The 12861-nt window shown below is 40.8% G+C and overlaps 1 protein-coding gene across 1 annotated transcript; it reads left to right on the plus strand.

Annotated features, from left to right (window-relative positions):
• Window positions 1–799: 799 nt before the first annotated feature.
• chmp2ba (charged multivesicular body protein 2Ba) lies at window positions 800–10944 on the plus strand. The gene is made up of 6 exons (XM_076108926.1): window positions 800–992; window positions 3509–3600; window positions 6165–6359; window positions 7322–7424; window positions 7706–7812; window positions 9062–10944. The coding sequence occupies exons 1-6, from the start codon at window positions 959–961 to the stop codon at window positions 9173–9175; spliced, it is 645 nt and encodes a 214-aa protein (XP_075965041.1). The 5' UTR covers window positions 800–958; the 3' UTR covers window positions 9176–10944.
• Window positions 10945–12861: the final 1917 nt, after the last annotated feature.

Consider the following 12861-nt stretch of genomic DNA (forward strand, 5'->3'; position numbering starts at 1 on the left):
AGAAGCTGTGGGGGTTATTTTATAGGCAGGAACACCCTCTGTGGATTGTTTCCTTACAACAGATTACACATGTGTGTGTGCTATGGCCAGTGCATATACTGATAACATGCCCAAATGCATGGACTGCTTGCATACACACTGTCCCAGCTAAAAGACTGAGAGGAACGGAGAACAAAATAAGATTAAATATCCTCTAAATGTGAAAATTAAAATCCATGCATACTCTGCATACTCAATATGACTTATTTTGCTTACCAAACCGTAGCATTAAGCAATAATAACAAATGTCTTTGTTGCCAATTGACTTTTTTTGTTAGCTCCTTTGCCTTTATGCTGCCTTCACAGACGGCATGGAATATTGCAACTCTATGTTCAATGGACATGAATAAACTAAAAGACTGGTAAATAGGATTGAGGTCCAAATCTAATGTCTTAATTTGCTGTAACACATTGAGTTTTATTGATCTATTTTGGTAATTGCACTGGCCATTCGTCTATGACAGTCAGGCTACCTATGCCTTTTCTGGTCCAACCCCTGTTCATAGTTCTTGGTGTAGACTGGGTACACTCATACACCTTAGCATTCAGATGATATTCTTCTATAATCCAGACATTCATAGGGCTTTGCAGTCCAACAGAACATTCAAAGGGGACAGTGTTGTCATTTTTCATTATTTGGCATTATTTTTGACCAGTTTAGACACACTTTTCTGATCACGGTGGGACATTTTACGAGATACACGTGAAGGCAGCATGAGAGTCCCGCCGTGACGTCACGGGGAGCAGTTGAGTCAGTCAGCTGAGGGAGGAACTCCGACAACAGAAAGTCAACCAGGAAACCGAAGCTACTAAACCGGCCCACCGCGTCGGTTTGACGGCGGTTTTTAGCGATAAGAATCACACAGTGTAACAGTACAGGATTTGTCTTTTTATATATTAGTCGACACAAAGCAGCGATATGGCTTCCCTTTTCAAGAAGAAGACTGTCGATGGTAAGTTTGTTCTGTGTGGAAAAAACTAGCTAACTTGTTTTTAGCCTGGTGTTCAGAGTGCTGTGTTGTTCCCATATTAACTTTAGCTATTCCCATTTGACGCTAACTTGTTCAACCTGTTCTGGGTCTCGCTGAGTCACAAGTCACACTGCAGACTGAAGCCTAAAAACAGCGTTAATGTAAACTTAATGTAGCTATATGTAACGTAAATGGCCGCATTGACGTTACAATGTAGCTGTGAGCAACAATATGTGTTGTTACATGTTACTTGGGTCATTTAGGTTCGTTTCCGCACACTGCTCTAATCGTTAGCTATCTGCTAACGTGAGGTCCATAAAGGAAGAAGGTGACTTCATTGCTACACAGGAGCTAAGGTTTAGTAACTGTTGTATAATGTCTGAACACAAACCGGTCACATAAACCCCCAATTGTCATTAAATGTGTGTCAAAACGTTTATTAATATGTCATGTCAAATAGATAATAGCCCTTATACTATTTGTTGACTTTTATATTTGATCATTGGATTTTATTTATTGAAATTATACCAAAGGTTACAGTTCCAACTCTCACATTTCCTGTCTGGAGAAGACATACATAAAGATAACGTTACATTACTGACTCATGAGTAAAATAAAAACAACCTTATTACAAACTGTGTGATACAATTCTGTAATATAAAGGACATGCTGTTAAAATATGACCTCATATCATGCTGTCTTTGCACTTGGACGGTGTAATTTTAATCTGTAACATACAGTGATGTCTACATTTTAATCTGTAACATACAGTGATGTCTACATTTTAATCTGTAACATACAGTGATGTCTACATTTTAATCTGTAACATACAGTGATGTCTACATTTTGAGAAGCCTTTAAATTTAAGTATTTTCGTATTTGTCTCCAGGCGCGGCAATCAGCCTCACAAGGTCAGAATGGAAAACCAGCCTCTCCTTAATCATATTTAATGAATCAATTATTCTATTTCAAATACTGATTATATTGACTCATAGGGCTGGATTAGAGGGGGGGCACATTAAAAGTTCACCTACTCTGGACCCCCCCCCCCCCCCCCCCACACTTGTGTGTAGAGAATTCCATAAAAATATCATAGTTTATTGTCTTCATGTTTAAAACTATGCTCTGTTGTTTAAGGCAAATCTTTCCACAGACCCGCCTCCCTACTCCTCCCATCATTGTCCTCCCAGTCTCACCCACACCGATCGCCTGCATACTGTACTTACTGTGCCGCGGTGCCTCCACTCCATTCCAAGCCGTTGTCGGGTCTTCTCATTGACATTTTGCAGTTTTCCATCTCATCTCATCGTTATCGTTAACTTGTCTCATCTCTCCGTCTGTGGACAGAGTTTTTTCTCGTTGTAGCCCTGGGTAGGGTGGCTGAAGTGGTTTCTGGTTATTTGGCGAATGGAGGAGGGGGGGGGTTAGATCGCACATATTTGTAGGACGATATCCCTCCCACTTTGAAACGTTGGCGGCACGTCACCTTATACGCGTACACGCGTCGATCCCACAAGTGGTCCAACGCACTGACGTGTTTTGACCGAGTTAATGCCGGCTGAACTTTTCACAAAGAAGAAAGCTTTTTTTGGCAATGGTTTGCTTTTTACCATGAAGTGATATCTTCTTCTATATTATATTGCAACTTATGAATATGGAGCTGAATCAATTGTTCAGTTCCTCCTTTTTTTAGTTATTTTTTTTTAGATAATATACTGTCTAAACTCTACATGTCTTTCCCAGAGAACTGATTTATTGATCTGTTATTCTGTGCTCATCTATTGACATCCGTTCGTCCTGGAACAGGGATTCCTCCTGTTTTGCTCTTTTTATTTAAAGTTTTGTTTTGTTCATTTGACCTGTTGAAGGGTATTTTAGGAGTTAATTTATGCTGATTCTTAACTTTACTTAATGCTAGACGATTCGTTGTGGATTAAAAATTCCTAAAACGATATTGTATATGTATTGTGCTGTGCATTGCAACATCTTAAAGCACCTCCGAATTTAAACTGAATCAGGTTTAGGTAATTTCTGATACATTTTAAGACTGTATTATTTTCTGTCATCATTGTCATATTTTCTTTTTATGGAGGACCTGAAGGGTGTGTGTGTGTGTGTGTGTGTGTGTGTGTGTGTGTGTGTGTGTGTGTGTGAGAGACAGTGATTATGCGGGCTGTCCCTCACTCAGAAGTTGTGGATGAGTGTGTGACTTCAGAGTCGTACGTCAGCTCACATGATGCCACTTTGTGTGCGTGGTTTAGAGCTGACTCAATATTGGTGTGAGCTATTTTGAGACTGGACTTGTGTTACCACCACTGCACAGAGTGAAATTGTATTTTGTATATTTGATAAGATCAAAAGTTATACATGTTACCACATAAACTGAGAGAGCGTGTGTTTGCATTTTGATATCTGGAAAGGGCACTTATGTGTTATAAGTGTTTAGTTATTGTAGCTTTCACAAAGTGTGACCTGTCTTCCTTTCTGTCTCTCCAAAGACATCATCAAGGAACAGTCTAAGGAGCTGCGTGGCACCCAGAGACAGATCACCAGGGACAGATCAGCGCTGGAGAAACAAGAGAAACAAATGGTGGGACCACACACACACACACACACACACACAGAGAAGTCTGGCGAAACAAAAGTATCTCTCAGGCATTTTCCATAGATTTCTATATATTGCATCACTGCTATCCCAACACATAGCTAGAGATGCATATTACATCCTTTTCCTACAATCTGGGATTGAGTCTGATTGGCTAATGGGCCTAAATTAATAGCAAGAAGGATCTGGTGTGGTGGCTTTGCTTCAGGCAAGTCAGACTCCTCTCTCACACATGCACGCACTCTCTCACTCGCTCACTCAGAATTACACGCTGCGGCTATATTCACAGACACACACAACATTTCCCTTCTCTGAAAGATGAAAGAATCTGGCTGTTTCCTCTCTATTGTTTTAAGTAAAAATCATACAGGACATAATTACCTCCCTGGGGAACCAGATTATTATTCCTCATTAATGCTTTCTGCTAATTAGTCAAGTTATTTTTTTTTGTTTAAAGGGCTTTGTTGCACGTTTTGAATAAAATATACTTTCACTAACAAATGGAAATGACCTATATTAGCACTTTAGCACAATCATGACTGTCTGTTGCCCCGCCACCACCACCATGCGCACTCAAATGTGAGTGTAAGCACACACATTCATACTGCATATAGGGCAGAAGTCAATAAATCAGGTTCATAAAAGTTTGTTTCTCTTTATTTTTGTTGTTGGTTTTAGGTACATTTTAGAATATGCAGAAAACATATCAAATTGTGTGAAATTGAATTAATTAATAAAAAAAAAATGTTTTTAGTCATGTGTAAACTTCACAGGAGAGTTTGATTAAAGCTGCTGTTGCAACACATTGTCCGTCGATGTCCCTCGTTTATACGTTAACATTCCCAGCTCCTATACCAAGAGAAGTCCTCCCAGCCTCACATTGGTGAGCTGCACTCCTTCATGTCGAGGAGAACACTCTCTATCCATCACCCCCCCCCCCCCCTCCCCCTCCCTGCTTTCCCAACAGGACAGTAAATAAGACATTCTATGCTTCACATCAGGAGAAGTCCCACTGCTCTCATCTGTATCTTTTCCCCGTTAAAGCATTCATAGTTTTTCAGATGACAGTGCAGTTGACATTATTATTGTCACTGCGCTCCTTTTTTTCTTATACAGCTCAACATTTTTTTCTTCCCCTCCGTGGCATTCATTTGAATTTTTACTGCTCACAAAAGAAAGTAAATCCAGACTGAACCTAATGCACCTGGTGTGTGTGTGTGTGTGTGTGTGTGTGTGTGTGTGTGTGTGTGTGTGTGTGTGTGTGTGTGTGTGTGTGTGTGTGTGTGTGTGTGTGTGTGTGTGTGTGTGTGTGTGTGTGTGTGTGTGTGTGTGTGTGTGTGTGTGTGTGTGTGTGTGTGTGAGAGAGAGAGAGACACTGAGCTGATTGGGGGAATGTCTGTTGCTTCATCAAACATTAATAATTGATTGTTGTTTCCTGAAGATGCTTTTAGCTCACACACAAGAAATAAACAACACACACTGCAGCTGTGCTGAGAGGCCTTTCTAGCCGGCTGTAACCTGCAGCTCCACTCATGTCTCTCGGGATGCTCACACACACACACACACACACACACACACACACACACACACACACACACACACACTTGTGCCCACACACAGGTTCCCGTGGGCATTAGTGTGTTTTCTGATGTTTACCAAAGCGTGCATTTGCTTTGCCAGTGTGTGAGGCCTGATCCAGATGACGTTATTTACTATGTCTATATTTATATAAACACAGTGGTCTCTCAGGAGCATCATGGATATACTTTGTTTGTTTATCAATGCATAGTGTGTGTGTGTGTGTGTATTATGCGTCATATGGTACAGTAAGAGGAAATCATGGAAGCACTTTGCAGGTCACATGATCAGTAGCAGCACAGAGAAGTTATTACACAGTATACTCTGCAGAAGCCCTCCTGAACTATGAGAGTCATGGAATGTCATTAAAAACGAGTAATGCACATCTAAAATGTACCTTCATAAATGGCATCCGAGCGGATTGCCCATTCAGATCCACAGTTACCCGTAGAGCTATCGTGGAGTTATCGTGGAGTTATCGTGGAGTTATCGTGGAGTTATCGTGGAGTTATCGTGGAGCTATCGTGGAGCTATCGTGGAGCTATCGTGGAGCTATCGTGGAGCTATCGTAGAGCTATCGTAGAGCTATCATAGAGTTGTCCCTGCAGTTGACTTGGCTGCTGATTTATTCCATCCTGATTGTCCGGGATCTTAATGTGGCTTTGGACATGGTTAGGCATGTCATATTGCTGAAACAGATGGAAAATTGGTGGCGCTCACTGACACCGTAAAGTTCACAAAACATTACTTTAATGAGAAATGTATCTGGTGTGTAAGGTAGCTGCTCCGCTACGGCAAATCTGCAACATGGGCAGCCTCAAAATCCCTATTTGTCTCAATGTATGTGCTTATACACACAGTTGGTGTTAGTTAGGGTCAGGCGTTAGTGGCTACTGCATCTGCTCCGTACAATATTATGGGCTCCATTGTAATAATGTTCATAAATGTACCCCTCTCCCCCCCCCTTCCAGGAGGCTGAAATCAAGAAAATGGCTAAGAGCGGTAACAAGGAGGCCTGTAAGATTCTGGCCAAGCAGCTGGTCCAGCTGAGGAAGCAGAAGAACCGCACGTACGCCGTCAGCTCTAAGGTCACCTCCATGTCTACGCAGACGAAGGTCATGAACTCCCAGATGAAGATGGCCGGCGCCATGGCCACCTCAGCTAAGGTAAGACCCCGGACATTTGATATCCACTACGTTCAACTCACTGTTCGGTGTCTTTCTGTTTTGCATAGGAACTAGTTTCAGTGTTTACTTGTAGCAATATTTTAGTGTTGTGATTAAAGTATTAATGTGCGATCTGTTCATGTTTAAAGTCTGGTGGCGTCGTTGTAAATGAAGTGTGAAAGCTGGTAATTGGCCCGGAGCGATGTGCAGTACAGAGACTTCACAAACACACACAGGTCAAATATAATTAGGCAGCAGATTAATGGAGTGTTAGAGCGTGTGTGTGTGTGTGTTTTCATAGAGCGAAAGAGAGAAAATGTGTTCATTGTTTTATGTCAGACATACACAGAGTTTGTTTAGACACAGATTTTCTTAGAAAATCCATTTATTAGGTGAGTAGTGCAGCACTGTCCGCTCACATAGCTGTGGGTTAGCCTGGTTTAGAGCGGTATGTCAACAGTTAAGTGAATAGAGGGATATATGTGAGTCTGGCTAAGCTGTGAAAATATGCCACGTTTGTGCTGATCCCTCATGGGAAGGAAGGAGATGCATCATGTAGAGTTAGTCTGAGCTCTTTCTTTGTACTTCTATTATCCTTACTTGCTAATGAATGCAGAGCAAGTCTTCTGAAGCCCTATTTCCCCAATATCTCTTTGAGACACTGATTTGTAATACGAGCATAAATCATCTTGAATTTGCTTCTTGGGAAACTGCCGTGTCTGTAATATGCAAGATAATTAACCGAGAGCATGTTCTGAGAGAATTAAGGTTCTCTATATGACACCTATGTGATTCAAATCTTCTTAATTCATATTTTTTTTGCAAATATCTTATCAACCGCTTATGCTGAAAAAGAAGGCAGCATGAAGGTCTTGATTATTCGCTACGTTGCTGCTTCTCCTCAGTACCAGCTTACAACCTCGAGATCAACTCTCTAACCTTTCTTTTAATCATGTGTGCAGACTATGCAAGCAGTAAATAAGAAGATGGATCCACAGAAGACCCTGCAGACCATGCAGGACTTCCAGAAGGAGAACATGAAGATGGACATGACCGAGGAGATGAGTAAGGACTCGCAATACACACACACAAAGAGCTCTGGTATTTACAGGCTCGCCTAAACCAGATTGTCAGGATCTATGAGAACGGGTGTTCGGGGTTGACGAGTGTCGCAAGAAAGAGAAACACGAAAGCACGATTATGAAACAGAGAGGCTTTTCCGTTTGCGTAGTGGGATCGATAGCACACAAGCAGCCACACATGCATGCATACATTTCTCACTCTAAAGTCCAAACTGTGATCAATGTGTCCTCATCTCCTCCCTTCCTGTCTCACTATCCGTCCAGTCAACGACACTTTAGATGAGATCTTCGATGAGTCCGGGGACGAAGAAGAATCTCAGGACATCGTCAACCAGGTTCTGGACGAGATCGGCATTGAGATCTCAGGAAAGGTAAGAAATTCAGAGAGAGAGAGAAAGAGAGAGAGAGAGCTCACTGTAACTTTATACTATCTTCTGTTTGGAAAAACTTTAAGCCCATAGGGCAATGCCTTTTTTCATTTTTCTCTTTTTATCTAAGTGTTCTCACTATTCAGGCAGAAATGAGAGAACGTAAAAGCACATTTTACACACGTAAATGATCCCCCAGCAACATGAAGTACACAGTAAATGTTCCACATGGCTTTTACTCGACTGTTAAGATGTATTCCAGCTGCCACATGGTGGGGCTAGCCTGCAGCTCTTCTAGCTCTTCTGTACTTTAGTCTGTGGAACTGCCAGGCTGCCCATCTGGTGTGTGTCTGGCTCCCCCTGGGGGGCTTCATGAGTTATTACCTCTCATAACACAATGTACAAAACCCACAAACTGTCCCATAAACAAGCCCCACAGCTGGAGAGAACAAACAGACAAGATTCATAAAAACCCTGCAAAACGGTTTTTAAATGTGGGGGGGGGGGCATTTTCATTCTTGCTTAATCACAATAAAGAAGGCTGAGCGGAGAATTCTCTGAATGCTCTCGTTGTGTTCAACAATAAAGCTTTCTCAATCAACCCGGATTTTCACTCAATATATAATGCCGTGACAAATAACAGGTGCTGAAAGATGGCTTCAGTTTTTCAGCAAAGACAAAATTTAATAATAGTTTGAATTAAGATCCACGTCATGTACTTATGCCTTTTGTGTGGTGAGTGCCAGGTTGTTGTAACACTTTTATTATACCAGTTAAAGAGCCTTAAGCATGTCGCAGCACAGACGATATTCAACCATTAACCAACAAAACCTGTAAAGCCATATCATCAAGGGAAGGGTAAAAGAGCGGCAAGAAGTGGTTTCTTATTTCTGTTTGTCAAGTGAAGGATGTTTGCTGCTGTCAAGAACTATGCTTGTGTAACTGACGCCCACTTGCATTAACGCTGTGGTGGGCGTAAGTCATTTAAAGGGACATCACAAAGTATTCATGCGGTATGAATTGTTTCGTGGAGTTAATCGTTTTCCAATACAATTGACAATAAATGCCATCGGAATTGAACGGGTCTTTTACGTTTGTATTATTAGTGGCAGTAGGCAGCTGTTCGCAGCAGCCAATCTTACGACGAGTACCGGGCTTTGTGTGTGTGTGTGTGTGTGTGTGTGTGTGTGTGTTAAGTTTGAATCGAGTGTGCCTGCTAATGGGGAAATGTTCTGCCCATGTGTGTTTCCAGATGGTGAGAGCTCCAGCTGCAGGAAAGAGCCTCCCCAGCGCCGCCTCCTCTAAACAGGCCACCATCTCTGACGACGAGATAGAGAGACAGCTCCGAGCTCTGGGAGTGGACTAATGGTCTTCTCTGTATTCATGTTCACATTGTAAACTTGTGCAACATTAACACTGATTGATACAGACTCTTTTACACACATTGGTTTTTTATCATTGTTGAAATGCTAAAGGTGTAACAAAGGGTGTACACCAACACACATACACACACACACACACACGTTAAGACATTCAAAGACATGCGGGCGGACATGTTTATTAACACGCACATAATCACACTTCCTTCGGCAGGTTGCCTTACAGATCATTTAAGGCAGAACATCTGATCTATTTATGCGAAAATGATATTTATTAACATACTGGAGTGGCCACAGCCTAAAGGTGGACTAATAGTAGAGTTCTGAACCACCTATGCTGTCGTTTACTGTACCACACATCTCCGTCTGTAGAAGGGCTACAGTGTAGAGACCATGGGACTGGCTTTTCCCGTCTCAGTCGTATAATCTATCAGCTTTTACGTGGCTGAAGATGGAGGGTCTTTCCCCAGCAAGTTTTAATAAGTAAAACACTGTAATTAAAAACAGCTTAGGTGTTGTCAGTAACCAGATGGAACTTGTATTTTGCCGACTCGCACCATTTACGCGATCCACTTCCTCCGAGGCAAACCGTCCTCTTCTTCATGTGCGTGTTGTTTGGGGTGAAATATCCCCGGCTGAAATGGGACACAGTAGCTTTACCACGCAAGTGAAAGGGAGACAGAGCATCAACAGCAACCTTCTCTACACAAATCAAGCAACTGGTCAACTAAGCTGATTAATGATCATGTTTTTATAAAACCCTTAGGTTCGCTACCATAGTTACTGGAGATGATGTAACTCAGACATGTGCATGTGAGATGTATAACTGACGAGGGTAAGGCCGTCACTTTACTTGCATAAGGAAACGTTATTTACATAATGCATGAAATGGTGAGATGGACTGATCGGAGGGCAAGCGTTTAATTTGCACCGCCGCAGATGTGATGCTGTACAGATTGTGTGGGAAAGCTTAATCAAACACAAATTAGGACTAATGTAACACCGGCATATCGAAGAGTTTTTGAATAGCTTGTTTGATGCTACTGAGTAATCAAATTAGTTTTTTTCTTTTTTTTTTTTTTTTTAATTATTATTCTTGGTTGATCTGATTGTGTATCTTATGTTGGACATGGGGTTTACAGTGATTGTGGGATGGCACTGGTCCTGCAGTCCCTCCTCTCTTTCAGCTGCTGTGCAGTTACTGTCATATGTTATTTAAGCTGCCTCACTCACAAGCATACACACACACACACACACACACACACACTACACCATTAAAATAATAACTACACTGTGATCCGAGAGATGTTTTCTCTTCCTCAGAGCTGAAGCGTGCGCTTCTCTGCAGTGATGTAATGTCAGCCAGCGTCACGAGAAAGACACTGATTAAGTTACATTGACTCTTTGTCTCTCTCTCTCGCTCGCTGGCCTCTTGTTCCCACATTGACTTCCATTGCCAAAACAAATTGAAAATGTTTCCATTCTTGCATGCATCTGACATGTACAACAGACAACTCATTGCATTTTTGTAAATCATTCTTTCCACTACCTTCTAACATCTCTTCTTCTTTTGTGATTGTGAGCGGAAACAATGTTTTAACAGATTCCAACATTGTTTGAATGCAGTTCTATGCTTAGGAAATGTCCACACTTTTTTTTTAAAGGTGTATGTATACTCCTCTTTTTTTGTTTGGTCATTGTAAAGTGACTGTAAAGGGTTGATGGCTTTTATAAATGAATAAAGTTTCTTCAGGTACATGTTGGTGAGCTTTTATTATGTTTCCCCTTTAAAGGACTAACTCATTATTTCCATCTCTACAGACCATTTTATCTATGTTTAAATACATGTTTTAGATGTATCTTTACTACCATTCCAGACAGCCATTGGTTCCCATTCATTTCCATATGATTGGCGAGCTCTTGAAGCTTGCTCAAGTTTAATCACAACAAGCATCAATCTGCCAATATATTTTAATATCATACAGAAATATAATGAAGTCAATAGATGGATCCAAATGTATAAGAAACACCAGCATGGTCACTGCAAAATCATTAGCTGTCATGTAAAGTCTATGTAATTTGTAGTATATAGAAGAAATGGAATACAAACATTCAGCATTTACTGATGCAGATCTTCCCAATAATATTGCATTAGCTACAGTATGTGATTTTCAGTTCTAGAAAACAGATTTTTTTTAAAGAATTTAACAAGCGGTAAAGGCCCCAATGTTCTCTGAACACATAAAACATAAAGACAAAAACACAAGAGGTGTACCTTCAAGAGCTGCAGTGTTAAAGCATCTGTGAGACCAGCACTAAGAAGCCTCTTAATAGCTTTGTCTTATTCAGCATATCATGCCTATAACTTTCGGGCCTCAGAAATGTGTCGGCGGTCCAACGACCCTGCTGCATTTATTTCCCCTGACAGCGCTCCAGTGAGACAGCTGTACATGAATCACAGTGGAAACTGCCAGCTCCTCAATAGATGTCTTCTAGATTTATTAATGAATCACCGGTGGCACACCCATGAATTGTACAGTTCATGCTGTACACATAACCTGACTGTCTCTTCTAATGTATGTATTATATGGGTCATAAAATGACGTTAGTAGAAGTGAGAGATGGCACATGTGTAGCTCTGCATGAAACACAATTCTCCTTTATTACCAGAAATGAATTAAACTGATTCACCTTTCAGTGTATGGGAACAGAAAGACAATAGCTCAGTACAAGTATAAGTTTCGCAATAACCTGCTGTGTCTCTGGCATATTTACTGTATATTTTCAATCAAGTTGAATGAAGGTATTTCAAATCTATCTGTCTACAACCTTACATAGCATCATTTCCTGCACTATAATAAAGTGGCAGTCTAATTTATATGTCTTCCAGGCACCAATGAATGGTACCTGATGTAAGCGGAACATAAAAGCCTAGATTTTGTCTGAGAGGAAATTTGTGTTTATTAAGAAAATTTCACATCAGTCATCTCAACCAGGTCAGAGCCGTGACTGGCTGATGTTCTTCTTTGTATGACACTTTGTCAAGGGAACAACAACAAAAGCGTAACGTCAACAAATATGAAAAATGAAGTCTATATTACAAGAGGGAAATGGCAGACCTCAGATCCATTTCTATCCCTGACTTCATAACCATAAATCAAAGAGGTTGTACTCAGCAAAAGTAGTTCAACATAATATATTATGTATCAAATAAATAGGTTGTTGTGAAACTTTCAATATATTACTATGACCATGGCTATATCACTTTAAATAAAACCAACATTTTCCAGACAGGTAATTAACACATCAGCTCACAATAATCACAAATACACAAACAAATACAACTACAACACAAAGAGTCCAGCTGTTAAATGCAGATGTAAAATGTTGGAACATTTCATCAACAATAAAGTTTCCCTTCTTTCTTGAAAATAAAAGAACGAAAGTTGAGCTAACATCTGTTTAAAGGCACAGGTCTGATCTATCTGAGTGTTCATCTGCACTCTGGTGCTGATAGATTGTATTTGGTCTGTGTAAGTAACTTTCAGTGTACATATAGCAAACAAGGCACAGCTATGGTTCAGTGTATTCAAATGTCAGGTCACGGAAGCTGCTGCGTCAAAACCAGCTTATGAGGCAAATGAAAAGCTTTTATCTTCAATGTTTCAACTTA

Source organism: Anarhichas minor, unplaced genomic scaffold, assembly GCF_050575085.1.
Source record: "Anarhichas minor isolate MPS153535 unplaced genomic scaffold, ASM5057508v1 ptg000004l, whole genome shotgun sequence".
Classification (NCBI taxonomy): domain Eukaryota; kingdom Metazoa; phylum Chordata; class Actinopteri; order Perciformes; family Anarhichadidae; genus Anarhichas; species Anarhichas minor.

What these genes read in the sequence shown, in the direction of transcription:
- chmp2ba (XM_076108926.1), top strand. Translation starts at nt 959, where the DNA reads ATGGCTTCCCTTTTCAAGAAGAAGACTGTCGATG. An exon ending in AGAAACAAGAGAAACAAATG is followed by an intron (nt 3,601 to 6,164) that starts GTGGGACCACAC and finishes CCCCCCTTCCAG; the next exon opens with GAGGCTGAAATCAAGAAAAT. An exon ending in GCATTGAGATCTCAGGAAAG is followed by an intron (nt 7,813 to 9,061) that starts GTAAGAAATTCA and finishes GTGTGTTTCCAG; the next exon opens with ATGGTGAGAGCTCCAGCTGC.